This window comes from Schistocerca cancellata, chromosome 7 (assembly GCF_023864275.1).
Source record: "Schistocerca cancellata isolate TAMUIC-IGC-003103 chromosome 7, iqSchCanc2.1, whole genome shotgun sequence".
NCBI classification, from domain to species: Eukaryota; Metazoa; Arthropoda; class Insecta; order Orthoptera; family Acrididae; genus Schistocerca; species Schistocerca cancellata.
The window spans coordinates 294538898-294555104 of record NC_064632.1 but is presented as its reverse complement, the minus strand read 5'-3'; the positions used below and the strand labels follow the sequence as shown (position 1 = coordinate 294555104).

The window sequence follows — 16207 nt, the reverse complement described above, 5'->3', positions numbered from 1 at the left end:
TTTCTCGGCTCCTGTTGCCATTTTGCCTCACTGCGCTCTCGAGCGCTCTGGCGGCAGAAACCTGAAGTGCGGCTTCAGCCGAACAAAACTTTATGAGTTTTTCTACGTATCTGTAGTGTGTCGTGACCATATGTCAATGAATGGAGCTACAGTGAATTTATGAAATCGCTTCAATCATTTGTAATAGCCCTGTATTCTGTTGCCATTCTCCAGTCATTGTTCCATCATGGTTGACTTGTCCACTTCTCTTTATCGTATATGGAGCTTGCGTTCAGTACAGCACTTTGTGACTGTGCAGATGGTCTTTTCTACATAAATACTATACACACCTGGCATTCTAAAGTGTTGAGCTGAGCTTGGGCAGCTCAGACCTCGGAAGTTCTTCTGTGTGTGGACTTTCACTCTGTCATTATCTGGTTTAACTATTCACCCACCCCACCCTTGTTCAAAGCCCGTCTCGGTAGGCGTCCGTGTGCCTGATGCTGGGGCAGTGAGAGGATGACGGGGACATGGTCACTACCACACATGTCGTCATGCGCTCTCCAGTGGATGGACGTCCCCGACGGTGGTGGTGGCGAGGAGGGCGGGGTGTTGCTCCCGAAGTAGGTGGTGGTGCAGAAGCAACAGGGAGAGAACGGACACCCAGTATCTTACAATTTCATTTGAAACATCTCTCAACCTGCCCCTCCCAGCATAACAGCATACGAAAAATCAACTCAGATTGAGAGAACCCAATCTGTTCTTAGAGAAGACACCTGAACATGTCGGACAGTGAAGTCGGGACTGACCAACTTAACATTTCCGTGAGCTGGATTCACAGTGGCTATATATCCGCTCTACCTTAGGCCACCACAAGTGTGATTAGTTAAGATATTATGACGTCACTCACTATTGTGGAGTCAGAATGAGAGTAAAAATTAGAACAGAATGTGGCATCCTCATGGGGAGCAAACCCTACACCTGTATCTGACACAGTCTATGTACAAATAATTCTTGTATTCAACTGTGGTATTGTTACATGATTATTCATTACCACAAAAATTATATGAACTAGTTCTCTTCGTGCAAGTTAGGAATGTAACAGCCCAAAAGCCACCCAGCCATAATACCACCATCATCTCCAACAGTACAGGCTGTTTGCTGGCCAAAGCAAACAGTGCGAGGGGGAAAATAAGGAAGAGTGGAGCACGTAGTATGAAGGGTAAGTGTGATAACTTTATAACAAAAGAGATGAAATGGACATAATGTATCAGAATAAAAATGTAAAACCAAATATGGAAAACAAAAGAAAAAAGAAAAAGAGAAAAATGAAGAGCAGTAAAAGAATTTATTTATGAATACCTTTAGAACCTGAGTACACGCACGGATGTTAACAATGTACAGCTACTTTATTGCCACACATCTCAAATATTTTTTTTTCCCTCTCTTACAGTCTTCATTTTACCTCTTTTTCCAGGAAAGTCTCAACAGAAATATTTGTATCTCTGCAATCAAAATTTATTCAACTCCTAACAACTCGCAATTTTCCTTTGTCTTAACTGCAAAGTAAAAAAGGTAAACATGCTGTCAGCAGTACCAGCAGGCTTATGCTCTGCATGATAATTACGATAAAATTTTCATCTGAACTCACCATGACCTCTTCATACTCTTCATCGTCGTCATCCTCATTCTCATCACACTCATCATCACAATCAGCATCTGGGATTTCGTCATCATCTTCCAGTTCAGCGAGCAAAGTTGGAGCACGACAACTCTCCAGAAAATCCTGTTGGTAAATATTCACATAGTGAATAAGTAGCATTAAAATTATGCTCCACAATGGCAGCAAATTTCATATACCAAAATGCAACCTCTAGTAAATAGCATGAAAGCAGATGATGATAATAATGATGATGACGACGACGACGACAACACTCTGTCCCCGGGCAGGGAAAATCCCCAACCCGGCTGGAATCAAACCTGGGTCCCTGTGATCCAGAGGCAGCAACGCTAGCCACTAGACCAAGAGCTGTGGACATGACAGCAAAGGAGGGGAAAAAGCATGAAGGGAGATTGGGAGGGAGAGGAAGGGAGTTGGGCAGTGGCACATAACAAATAAAAGAAGGCAGTGCACAGGATGTGAGGGTGCGCAGCTTTGGGGGAGAGTGTGGGAAAGGTTCAACAAGTGAAATTGTGGAGAGTGAGGGGGGAGGGGGGGGAGAGGGGAAGGAGGAGAGAAAAACAGAAGAATTAAAGTGTGTGAGAGTGAGGGGAAAGGGGAAGGAGTGGGTAGCATGTCAGAGGGGGGGGAAAGGGAGGACTTCAGTGTGAGAATATGGAAAGAGGGAATGGATACCAAGAAGTCCACTTAAGGGAAAGCTTGGTGCAAGTAAAAATGTTATAGAAATTAAAAAAGAAAGTCACTATTTGTAAGTGGCAATAGAAGAATGAGTTCTCTTCAGAAGAAGATGTATATATAAAGAGTAACTAAAAGTAACGCATTGCCAAACCATCAGAAAATCTGGGATACATGGAACAAATTTAAGTCACTCCTTGGAAACCTCGTTTAAAGTTTGCTATGAGGCTTACTGTGCCTTCATTATTAAAGACATCTGCACAAAAATTCTTTTTCATACACTGGTATTGGTGCACTGTAAAGTGTGGTGAAGTATAACACATCCTGCCCCACTCCTCATCATCTTCCTAATCCACCTTTGGTTAATTTGCAAGAATAATGACTGTCAGTACATCTCTACATGGATCCAATTTAAATGTTTTTTAGATCTGCTTTTAAACTACAAATCACTGTGTCATTTTCATTACCATGCACACAGTGCTACTAAAAGCAATACCGTCTTCTTTCCATACAGCCTCCTTCACAATTTTAACATATTTCTTTGTGCACTATGTGTTAATGAAGAAAGTTTAAACATGAAAATTATTGTACACGATAAAAATTATTTATCTCCTTTGGATGCCAGATGGAACTCACTTGCTTAAACCTCTGCTTTAAAGAAGCATGTATAACGAGATCACAATGTCAACTTATTTCCTTCTGAAGTTAGATAATACTTACATTATAACTTACTTTTATTACTAAACAGCACTCACCAATCTCTTAATACACTATTACCATGCACAAGAGAGAAACTCAATAATAGTCCGGAGCACTAACCTCCAGACTGACCTGCTCGGAATCACTAGAGGTCGAGGTAAGACTCATAGTAAGTGCCTGACTAAGGCACGGCGCACCTCCAGCGGTTGTTGATACTCCACCTGAACCTGTTCCACCACCACTCCCGCCACCACTTGTTGTCAAACTGGGGTAACTCTGAGCTGTACTCAGAAGACCACCTGCAAATGTTTCAAACACATGTCATTTGTAAGAATAAGGTTGAGAAGAACAAAAGATGTGGAATACTATCACTAGAAAAAAAGGCAATACTGACGTAGAAGTTTATAGAATGAAATGAATGACTGCATGGCATTACTGATTAGGAGACCCCATCTGGGGTTGTTTGCCTGCCTGGTGCAAGTCTTATTTGAAGTCACTTTGGTGGCTTGCAAGTCAATGAAGACGATATGAAATGATTAGGAGAAAACAAACACTGAATCCCCAGGTGAAAACCATCTTAGACCCAGACACAAATCAAATTCGGCATCCTGCAATCTAGAGGCAGAGACACTAATCACTAGATCACACGCTGCAGACAGTTTATAGACTGTACAACATAACACAGTGTTGACTGTAGACTTACACTGGGTGCTACACATGAGTCTTCAATTGTGTTCTCCCAAGGATTGCAAAGACAGCATTGAAACTGGACAAGAACCACAAACACAATGACAATAAAACAGCCAACAACAAGCTGACAGTTTCTTCTACTGCAGATCAATTTACAAATACGTCTACTGTGGCTAAATGGAGATAATTTGTAGAGTGGACACACAATGGAATACAACAGAAAACAAATTTGCTGTCCTTGCTAAAATACAGTGGAAGAAATGTGGCCAAAAAATGGTCAAAATTTCACAATCTGAATATAAGACATTTGTTATGTGATAGAAACACACACAACTCTCACCAACATTAACAATAGTTTACCACTGATTTTCTGTGAGCAGATTATAATACAGGAAATTTGTGTACGCCATGACCTGTCACTGTGACTGGCACCCATGCACATTTCTCATTCATATTCTTTCATCCAACCATATACAGAAACAGAAGTTACACTGAAGCGCCAAAGAAACTGGTATAGGCATGCATAATCAAATATAGAAATATGTATACAGGTAGAATATGATGCTGTGGTCGGCAATGCCTATGTAAGACAAGCATCTGGCACAGTTGTTAGATCGGCTATTGCTGTTACAGGGGAGGTTATCAAGATTTAAGTGAGTTTGAATGTGGTGTCAGGAATCTGGCAAAAAATAAAATCTCCAACATCACTGCGGGAAAAAGATCCTGCAAGAATGTGACCAACGATGACTGAAGATAATCTTTCAACATGACAAAAGTGCAAGCCTTCCACAAATTGCTGCAGATTTCAATGCTGGGCCATCAACAAGTGTCAGTATGCAGACCATTGAATGAAACATCATTGATATGGGCTTTCGGAGCCAAAGGCCCACTCGTGTATCCTTGATCACTGCACGTCACAAAGCTTTACGCCTCGCCTGGGCCCATCAACACCGACTCTGGACTGTTGATGACTGAAAACATGTTGCCTGGTTGGACAAGTCTCATTTCAAATTGTATCAAGTGGATGGGCATGTACAGGTATGGAGGCAACCTCAAGAATCCATGGACTTTGCATGTCAGCAGGGGACTTGCTGAGCTGGTGGTGTGGGGCGTGTACAGTTGGAATGATATGGAACCCCTGGTATGTCTAGATATGACTGACAGGTGACACGTACATAAGCACCCTGTCTCATCACCTGCATCCATTTATATCCATTGTGCATTCGCACAGACTTGGGCAATTTCAGAAGGTCAATTTGACACCCCACATGTCCAGAACATTTACAGAGTGGCTCCAGGAACACTCTTCTGTGTTTCAACACTTCTGCTGGCCATCAAACTCCCCACGCATGACCATTATTGAGCATATCTGGGATGCCTTGCAACGAGCTGTTCTGAAGAGATCTGCAACCCCTCTTACTCTTAGAGATTTATGGACAGACCTGCTGGGTTCATGGCGTCAATTCCCTCCAGCACTACTTCAGACATTATTTAACTCCATGCTACATTGTATTACGGCACTTTTGCGTAATCATGGGGAGCCTACACGATATTAGGCACATGTACCAGGTTTTTTGGCTCTTCAGTGTAGTAGCAGTAGTAGTTGTGGTCTTCAGTCCAAGATTGGTTTGATGCAGCTCTCCATGCTACTCTATCCTGTGCAAGCCTCTTCATCTCCGAATAACTACTGCAGCCTACATCCTTCTGAATTTGCTTAGTGCATTCATCTCTTTGTCTCCCTCCATGATTTTTACCCTTCACACTGCCCTCCAATACTAAATTGGTGATCCCTTGATGCCTCAGAACATGTCCTACCAACCAATCCCTTCTTCTAGACAAGTTATGCCACAAATTCCTCTTCTCCACAATTCTGTTCAGTACCTTCTTCTTAGTTACATGACCTACCCACCTAATCTTCAGCGTTATTCTGTAGCACCACAATTCGAAAGCTTCTATTCTCTTCTTGTCTAAACTATTTATAATTCTCATGTCACAATCATACATGGCTACACTCTATACAAATACTTTAAGGAAAGACTTCCTGACACTTAAACCTATACTCTATGTTAACAAATTTTCTTCAGAAACGCATTTCATGGCATTGTCCGTCTACATTTTATATCCTCCCTACTTCAACCATTATCAGTTATTTTGCTCCCCAAATAGCAAAACTCATCTACTACTTTTAAGAGTCTCATTTCCTAATCGAATTCCCTCACCATCACCCGATTTAATTCGATTACACTTCAATATCCTTGTTTTGGCTTTGTTGATGTTCATCTTACATCCTCCTGTCAAGACACTGTCCATTCCAGTCAACTGCTGTTCCAAGTCCTTTGCTGTCTCTGACAGAATTACAATGTCATTGGCAAACCTCAAAGTTTTTATTTTTTCTCCACGGATTTTAATTCCTACTCCAAATTTTCCTTTTGTTTCATTTACTGCTTGCTCAGTACACAGACTGAACAACATCAATGATAGGCTACAAACCTGTCTCACTCCCTTCCCAACCACCGATTCCCTTTCATACCCTCCACTATTACAACTGCAGTCTGGTTTCTGTACAAATTGTAAAAATCCTTTTGCTCCCTGTATTTGACCCCTGCCACCTTTACAATTTGAAAGGGAGTATTTCAGTCACCATTGTCAAAAGCTTTCTCTAAGTCTACAAATGTAGGTTTGCCTTTCCTTAATCTATCTTCTAAATTAAGTTGTAGGGTCAGTATAGCCTCGCGTGTTCCAACATTTCTACAGAATCCAAACTGATCTTCCCCGAAGTCTGCTTCCACCAGTTTTTCCATTCGTCTGTAAAGAATTCAGGTTAGTATTTTGCAGCCGTGACTTATTAAACTGACAGTTCGGTAATTTTCACACCTGTCAACACCTGCTTTCTTTGGAATTGGAATTATTATATTCTTCTTGAAATCTGGAGGTATTCTGCATGTCTCATACATCTTGCTTACCAGATGGTGCAGTTTTGTCATGGCTGACTCTCCCAGGGCTATCAGTAGTTCTAAAGGAATGTTGTCAACTCCCGGGTCCTTGTTTCGACTTAGGTCTTTCAGTGCTCTGTCAAATTCTTCGTGCAGAATCATATCTCCCATTTCATCTTCATCTATGTCCCCTTCCATTTCCATTATATTTCCCTCAAGTACATCACCCTGTATAGACCCTCTATATACTCCTTCCACATTTCTGCTTTTAATTCTTTGCTTTGAACTGGTTTTCCATCTGAGCCCCTTCATATTTCTCCAAATTTCTCTTATTTTCCTGTAGACGGCATCTATCTTACCCTTAGTGATAGATGGCTCTACATCCTTACATTTGTTCCCCAGCCATCTCAGCTTAGCCATTTTGCACTTCCTGTTGATCTCATTTTTGAGAGGTTTGTATTCATTTTGGCCTGCATCATTAACAATTTTTTATTTTCTCCTTTCATCAATTTAATTCAATATCTCTTCCGTTACTCAAGGATTTCTACTAGTCCTTATCGTTTTACCTACTTGATCTTCTGCTGCCTTCACTACTTCATCTCTCAAAGCTACCCATTCTTCTTCTGCTGTATTTCTTACCCCTGTTCTTGTCACATCGTTCCCTAATGCTCTCTCTGAAACACTCTATGACCTCTGGTTCTTTCAGTTTACCCAGGTTCCATCTCCTTTAATTCCCACCTTTTTGCTGTTTCTTAATTTTTAATCTACAGTTCATAACCAATAGATTGTGGTCAGAGTTCACATCTGGCCCTGGAAATGTCTTACTGTTTAAAACCTGGTTCCTAAATCTCTGTCTTACCATTATATAATCTATCTGAAACGTTCCAGTGTCTCCAGGCCTATTTCATGTATACAACCTTCTTTCATTATTCATGAACCAAGTGTTAGCCATGATTAAGTTATGCTCTGTGCAAAATTCTACCAGGCGGCTTCCTCTTTCATTCCTTACCCCCACTCCATATTCACCTACTACTTTTCCTTCTCTTCCTTTTCCTACTATCAAATTACAGTCCCCCACGACTATTAAATGGTTGTCTTCCTTCACTATCTGAATAATTTCTTTTATTTCATCATACATTTCTTCAATGTCTTCGTCATCTGCGGAGCTAGTTGGCATATACCGTATTTACTCGAATCTAAGCCGCACTTTTTTCCGGTTTTTGTAATCCAAAAAACCGCCTGCGGCTTAGAATCGAGTGCAAAGTAAGCGGAAGTTCTGAAAAATGTTGGTAGGTGCCGCCACAACTGACTTCCGCTGTCGAATATATGTAGCGCTGCATAGGCATGCTTTGCCGGAACAAAGATAAATACTAGCGCCAAAACCTCCGCGTCAGTAAAAAAAAAAAAAAAAAAAAAAAAAAAAAAAAAAAAAAAAAAAAAAAAAAAAAAAAAAAAAAAAAAAAAGAGTGGAAGACGAGCCTTCTTCTTCGCCCCGAGTTTCGACCACTGCATTTTATACATTATCCACGAAGTAAATACAAATTCCGTATTGTTCATCTTCGAATGTAGCAGCATTTCAATGTTGAATGTACTACGAAAATCCGACTGGCAAGACTGGGATGTTTTGTCAATATGGCCAACCCTACGTTCTGAATTTTTTTCCTACCTGTGAGAAGAGATGGTTGCTAATAGGAACTTTTCTGAATTGTGAATCACATACAGTATTCTCTTCGCCATAAGAATAATACGAATATAAATATTTTGCCGTGTATTCTTTCGTGTTTGCTGCTATCTCATTTAAATCCTGTCTGCCTAATAAACTACGAAACTAGGGTGAGACAACAGCAAACGCGGAAGAATATATATATATCATGTCATGTTTACATTCGTATTATTCTTATGCCTAATAGTGATACAGTCAGAAATGAAGCACGGCAATTGACTCGATTTTTAAATCTAAGATGACTCTAATTTCTGTGCAGAATGTAATGTACTAAAGAGGCGTCTGCAAAGATTTTCAAAAGGAGAAAAATTTTCGCTAAACTCTCGTTCAGAACGCCTTCTATCAAAAGCAGTCTATTATTTGGTTCTTGTTGATCATTATCAAAGAAAGCAGCAGTGTAAGTAACAACAAGTAGTAGTCTCTTGCCATTGTTTTGCTATGAATCGATTCCTCTCTTTTTTTTATTGTAAGCGGCGGTAGCGCGCACGAAAACAAGCCATTCCGCGAGCGGGTACAGGCCGTAAACACTCATTATCAGAATGCGACAAACAACTCATGACAAAGTACAGTAATGCATTTTCGGCTTAGAGTGACGTAAACACCTATAACAAAGAGAACGGCACTTACCAGATCAAAGCAAAATAAGCAATCAATTCAAACCAGACGAAGCACGTGAAAAAGGAAAGGTACCCGTATAAATACGGACGGAGCGCGTGACGCATAGCAATGGCTACCTAGTAAAGCATAACTGCTAAGCTTACGACTCGAACCTACTGTAGCTGTATCGTCATTCATTCGACCTAAATTGTGTCTCATATTACAATGGACCAACTTTGTTTCAATTTGGAGGTGTGGCCTAAAACTTTTCTCTCCCCTTGAATTTCGTGTCTCAAATTTCAGGTGCGGCTTAGATTCGGGAAAATTTTTTTTCTTGATTTCGAGTCTCATTTTTCAGGTGCGGCTTAGATTCGAGTGCGGCTTAGATTCAAGTAAATACGGTAAACTTTTACTACTGTGGTAGACGTGGGCTTAGTGTCCATCTTGGCTGCAATAATGTGTTCACTATGCTGTTCGTAGAAGCTTACCCGTGCTCCTATTTTTTTTTATTCATTATTAAATCTACTCCTGCATTTCTCCTATTTGATTTTGTATTTATAACCCTGTATTCAGCTGACCAGAAGTCTTGTTCCTCCTGCCACCGAACTTCACTAATTCCCACTATATGTAACTTTAACCTATCCATTTTTCTTTTTAAATTTTCTAACCTGCCTGACAGTCCACGCTCCGATCCATAGAATGCCAGTTTTGCTTCTCCTGATAATGACGTCCTCCTGAGTAGTCCCTGCCCAGAGATCCGAAGGGGGGACTATTTTACCTCTGGAATATTTTACCCAAGAGGACGCCATCATCATTTAACCATACAGTAAAACTGCTTGCCCTCGGGAAAAATTACATCTGTAGTTTCCCCTTGCTTTCAACCATTCACAGTACCAGAACAGCAAGGCCATTTTGGTTAATGTTGCCAGGCCAGCTCAGTCGATCATCCAGACTGTGAACCCTAAACTACTGAAAATGGTGCTGCCCCTCTTCAGGAACCACGCAATTGTCTTCAGTATAGTATTTGCGTAAAATTACTCTTTTGTTGTACAAGTGGATTATAAATATATTTGTGTTATCAGACAGAGACACTGTTTTCTTAGGAGGAAAAAGGTTCCACTATTGAACAGTACCTTTTATGCAAGTGTTGTATTCAAGTTCCATCATAAACATCCAGAAGCAACTGAATCTCAAAATGTGAGTAAAGCTTCAAAGCTGCACACCATTTATACAGGGGCATTCGGGAAATAAAGGGCAAGTTATTCTATGCCTACAATGTGTTTGCACTGTGCATGAACTTTTTTTTTAAAAGACACCCACCACCACCAAATACACTCCTGGAAATTGAAATAAGAACACCGTGAATTCATTGTCCCAGGAAGGGGAAACTTTATTGACACATTCCTGGGGTCAGATACATCACATGATCACACTGACAGAACCACAGGCACATAGACACAGGCAACAGAGCATGCACAATGTCGGCACTAGTACAGTGTATATCCACCTTTCGCAGCAATGCAGGCTGCTATTCTCCCATGGAGACGATCGTAGAGATGCTGGATGTAGTCCTGTGGAACGGCTTGCCATGCCATTTCCACCTGGCGCCTCAGTTGGACCAGCGTTCGTGCTGGACGTGCAGACCGCGTGAGACGACGCTTCATCCAGTCCCAAACATGCTCAATGGGGGACAGATCCGGAGATCTTGCTGGCCAGGGTAGTTGACTTACACCTTCTAGAGCACGTTGGGTGGCACGGGATACATGCGGACGTGCATTGTCCTGTTGGAACAGCAAGTTCCCTTGCCGGTCTAGGAATGGTAGAACGATGGGTTCGATGACGGTTTGGATGTACCGTGCACTATTCAGTGTCCCCTCGACGATCACCAGTGGTGTACGGCCAGTGTAGGAGATCGCTCCCCACACCATGATGCCGGGTGTTGGCCCTGTGTGCCTCGGTCGTATGCAGTCCTGATTGTGGCGCTCACCTGCACGGCGCCAAACACGCATAAGACCATCATTGGCACCAAGGCAGAAGCGACTCTCATCGCTGAAGACGACACGTCTCCATTCATCCCTCCATTCACGCCTGTCGCGACACCACTGGAGGCGGGCTGCACGATGTTGGGGCGTGAGCGGAAGACGGCCTAACGGTGTGCGGGACCGTAGTCCAGCTTCATGGAGACGGTTGCGAATGGTCCTCGCCGATACCCCAGGAGCAACAGTGTCCCTAATTTGCTGGGAAGTGGCGGTGCGGTCCCCTACGGCACTGCGTAGGATCCTACGGTCTTGGCGTGCATCCGTGCGTCGCTGCGGTCCGGTCCCAGGTCGACGGGCACGTGCACCTTCCGCCGACCACTGGCGACAACATCGATGTACTGTGGAGACCTCACGCCCCACGTGTTGAGCAATTCGGCGGTACGTCCACCCGGCCTCCCGCATGCCCACTATACGCCCTCGCTCAAAGTCCGTCAACTGCACATACGGTTCACGTCCACGCTGTCGCGGCATGCTACCAGTGTTAAAGACTGCGATGGAGCTCCGTATGCCACGGCAAACTGGCTGACACTGACGGCGGCGGTGCTCAAATGCTGCGCAGCTAGCGCCATTCGACGGCCAACACCGCGGTTCCTGGTGTGTCCGCTGTGCCGTGCGTGTGATCATTGCTTGTACAGCCCTCTCGCAGTGTCCGGAGCAAGTATGGTTGGTCTGACACACCGGTGTCAATGTGTTCTTTTTTCCATTTCCAGGAGTGTATTTCTCATACAGTTGATGACTTCAGCCATTTGTTGGCCAAAATTGGTTAAATAAAATAACACATTATGATGCAGTCTAGAGTGCTGCAATGCTGAATTTCCAACCGGTTGCAATTCACCTGCTGAAGGAGGGACTGAGCCATTAATATCTGCCTGACCGAGCAGAGTTGTGTGGAGCCACTTATTCTGTGTCTGTTGACCGGACTCCGGACATGTGAATGGCCAGTGTTCACTCACATCTCATCTTGCCTCGATGCACAGCACAAATCAAATGACCCCGTCCCCTTTCTCCCTCTAACACAAATGCAGTGTTTCCAAGAACACTCATGTCATACAGTTAACTTCATGCATGATGTGGGAAATAATACAATATTTCAGTACAACCACAGAAAAAGATATGACTCATTTCCACATTGCATTAATGCTGTTCCTCAAATTCAGGGGAAGACTGTCTTCATAAATAAAACAGCCTAACAATATTATATATGTATAGCTGCAACTTGTCACATTTTCATTTGCGTGAAAGAGAGGACACTTTAATAATTACTGTTGATTAGCAGAACACTCCTGTGTCCTGGATTTAATAGGCTGCAATGATTTGTTAATAACATGCCAGCAGTAACAAAGAGCGATTCAATAGTTGTCCTTACTGCTAGGATACATAAGATACACCTTGAAACTGCAACAATAGGAAGTATTCAAGCTTTTGCTATAATGATTTAGTCATACATTTAAGAAGAAGTCGATATGAGCATCACAATGGCGATAAGGGAGACCAACATGCAAGGACTCTCAACATGTAGTAATCACTGCATACACGATTTTTTTTTTGTTAAAGAGAGAGAGAGAGAGAGAGAGAGAGAGAGAGAGAGAGAGAGAGAGAGGAGCAATTCTGAGCAATCTTTAAACTGTATTAAGTTATACTTGCATATTAGTCTTTAAGTGTGCATGGTTTTAAGCTTTCAACCATTACCTCAATTTGGAGCATCTAAAATTTCTGACTGACATGCATACTTAATAACAGGCAAGGAATATCTGTAGAAAGGTAGAGATCACAGGAGCAGCTCAAAAGAATATTTCTTGCAACAAAATTAGGTGTATGCACTCTGTCATTCTGTAAACTGACAATTTTTGCAACTAATAAGGATGTTACTATATGAGATATACTCCACTGCAGCTACAGGAGCAGCAATTTCCAAAAGGGTAGGATGCTAAGACAGACGAAATGGCTTGAACAGACAGTACTTTAACTATGTGTATGATTCAATCAATTCAAAGAGATGAGATGAGACACTGGAAACTGAATATCTGTAAGCTGGAGATCTGTAAATTAAAATGGGAGGAACAGTGAAATGCTTTGAAAGAACAAATGGCAGTAGATGACCATGATCATCTCACCTTAATACATCCCCAAAGCACAAAAACTTTGAAGACAATGTCTCTAAATTATGATGGGCAAATGCAGAAAGAATTCTTGAACAAGGCCACAAGTTATTTAGTTGCATGTTACACAAGTGTGAGAGAGAGAGGACGACGACAGGAGGGGGGAGGAGAAAGACGACGACGACGACGACGACGGGAGGGGGGAGGAGAAAGACGACGACGACGACGACGGGAGGGGGGAGGAGAAAGACGACGACGACGACGACGGGAGGGGGGAGGAGAAAGACGACGACGACGACGACGGGAGGGGGGAGGAGAAAGACGACGACGACGACGACGGGAGGGGGGAGGAGAAAGACGACGACGACGACGACGGGAGGGGGGAGGAGAAAGACGACGACGACGACGGGAGGGGGGAGGAGAAAGACGACGACGACAACGACGACGGGAGGGGGGAGGAGAAAGACGACGACGACAACGACGACGGGAGGGGGGAGGAGAAAGACGACGACGACAACGACGACGGGAGGGGGGAGGAGAAAGACGACGACGACAACGACGACGGGAGGGGGGAGGAGAAAGACGACGACGACAACGACGACGGGAGGGGGGAGGAGAAAGACGACGACGACAACGACGACGGGAGGGGGGAGGAGAAAGAAGACGACGACGGGAGGGGGGAGGAGAAAGAAGACGACGACGGGAGGGGGGAGGAGAAAGAAGACGACGACGACGACGACGACGACGACGGGAGGGGGGAGGAGAAAGAAGACGACGACGACGACGGGAGGGGGGAGGAGAAAGACGACGACGACGACGACGACGACGGGAGGGGGGAGGAGAAAGAAGACGACGGCGACGACGGGAGGGGGGAGGAGAAAGACGACGACGGCGACGACGGGAGGGGGGAGGAGAAAGACGGACGGCGGCGACGACGGGAGGGGGGAGGAGAAAGACGGACGGCGGCGACGACGGGAGGGGGGAGGAGAAAGACGGACGGCGGCGACGACGGGAGGGGGGAGGAGAAGGGCGGCGGCGACGACGGGAGGGGGGAGGAGAAGGGCGGCGGCGACGACGGGAGGGGGGAGGAGAAGGGCGGCGGCGACGACGGGAGGGGGGAGGAGAAGGGCGGCGGCGACGACGGGAGGGGGGAGGAGAAGGGCGGCGGCGACGACGGGAGGGGGGAGGAGAAGGGCGGCGGCGACGACGGGAGGGGGGAGGAGAAGGGCGGCGGCGGCGACGACGGGAGGGGGGAGGAGAAGGGCGACGACGACGACGACGGGAGGGGGGAGGAGAAGGGCGACGACGACGACGACAGGAGGGGGGAGGAGAAGGGCGACGACGACGACGACGACAGGAGGGGGGAGGAGAAGGGCGACGACGACGACGACAGGAGGGGGGAGGAGAAGGGCGACGACGACGACGACGACAGGAGGGGGAGGAGAAGGGCGACGACGACGACGACAGGAGGGGGGAGGAGAAGGGCGACGACGACGACGACAGGAGGGGGGAGGAGAAGGGCGACGACGACGACGACAGGAGGGGGGAGGAGAAGGGCGACGACGACGACGACGACAGGAGGGGGGAGGAGAAGGGCGACGACGACGACGACGACAGGAGGGGGGAGGAGAAGGGCGACGGCGACGACGACGACAGGAGGGGGGAGGAGAAGGGCGACGGCGACGACGACGACGACGACAGGAGGGGGGAGGGGAAGAGCGACGACGACAGGAGGGGGGAGGAGAAGGGCGACGACGACAGGAGGGGGGAGGAGAAGGGCGACGACGACGACAGGAGGGGGGAGGAGAAGGGCGACGACGACGACAGGAGGGGAGAGGAGAAGGGCGACGACGACGACGACGACAGGAGGGGAGAGGAGAAGGGCGACGACGACGACGACGACAGGAGGGGAGAGGAGAAGGGCGACGACGACGACGACGACAGGAGGGGAGAGGAGAAGGGCGACGACGACGACGACGACAGGAGGGGGGAGGAGAAGGGCGACGACGACGACGACGACGACGACGACAGGAGGGGGGAGGAGAAGGGCGACGACGACGACGACGACGACAGGAGGGGGGAGGAGAAGGGCGGCGACGACGACGACGACAGGAGGGGGGAGGAGAAGGGCGGCGACGACGACGACAGGAGGGGGGAGGAGAAGGGCGACGACGACGACGACAGGAGGGGGGAGGAGAAGGGCGACGACGACGACGACAGGAGGGGGGAGGAGAAGGGTGGCGACGACGACGACAGGAGGGGGGAGGAGAAGGGCGACGACGACGACAGGAGGGGGGAGGAGAAGGGCGACGACGACGACAGGAGGGGGGAGGAGAAGGGCGACGACGACGACAGGAGGGGGGAGGAGAAGGGCGACGACGACGGCGACAGGAGGGGGGAGGAGAAGGGCGACGACGACGGCGACAGGAGGGGGGAGGAGAAGGGCGACGACGACGGCGACAGGAGGGGGGAGGAGAAGGGTGACGACGACGACGACAGGAGGGGGGAGGAGAAGGGTGACGACGACGACGACAGGAGGGGGGAGGAGAAGGGCGACGACGACGACAGGAGGGGGGAGGAGAAGGGCGGCGACGACGACGACGACGACAGGAGGGGGGAGGAGAAGGGCGGCGACGACGACGACGACGACAGGAGGGGGGGAGGAGAAGGGCGGCGACGACGACGACGACAGGAGGGGGGAGGAGAAGGGCGGCGACGACGACGACGACAGGAGGGGGGAGGAGAAGGGCGACGACGACGACGACGACGACAGGAGGGGGGGAGGAGAAGAGCGACGACGACGACGACGACAGGAGGGGGGAGTTGAAGGGCGGCGACGACGACGACGACAGGAGGGGGGAGGAGAAGGGCGACGACGACGACGACAGGAGGGGGGAGGAGAAGGGCGACGACGACGACGACAGGAGGGGGGAGGAGAAGGGCGACGACGACGACGACAGGAGGGGGGAGGAGAAGGGCGACGACGACGACGGCGACAGGAGGGGGGAGGAGAAGGGCGACGACGACGGCAGGAGGGGGGAGGAGAAGGGCGACGACGACGGCAGGAGGGGGGAGGAGAAGGGCGACGACGA

General features: G+C 47.1%; 1 protein-coding gene across 6 annotated transcripts in view; it reads right to left on the bottom strand.

The window, feature by feature from the left end:
* The window catches only part of LOC126091990 (E3 ubiquitin-protein ligase HECTD1), a 349712-nt gene that overhangs the window by 67213 nt on the left and 266292 nt on the right, over positions 1 to 16207 (bottom strand). For all 6 annotated transcript variants that reach the window (XM_049907362.1, XM_049907358.1, XM_049907357.1 and 3 more), the window contains 2 exons: positions 3155 to 3333; positions 1631 to 1765 (listed from right to left, as the gene is read on the bottom strand). In XM_049907362.1, the coding sequence (XP_049763319.1) occupies positions 1631 to 1765; positions 3155 to 3333 (314 nt within the window). The remainder of the gene's footprint in view (positions 1 to 1630; positions 1766 to 3154; positions 3334 to 16207) is intronic.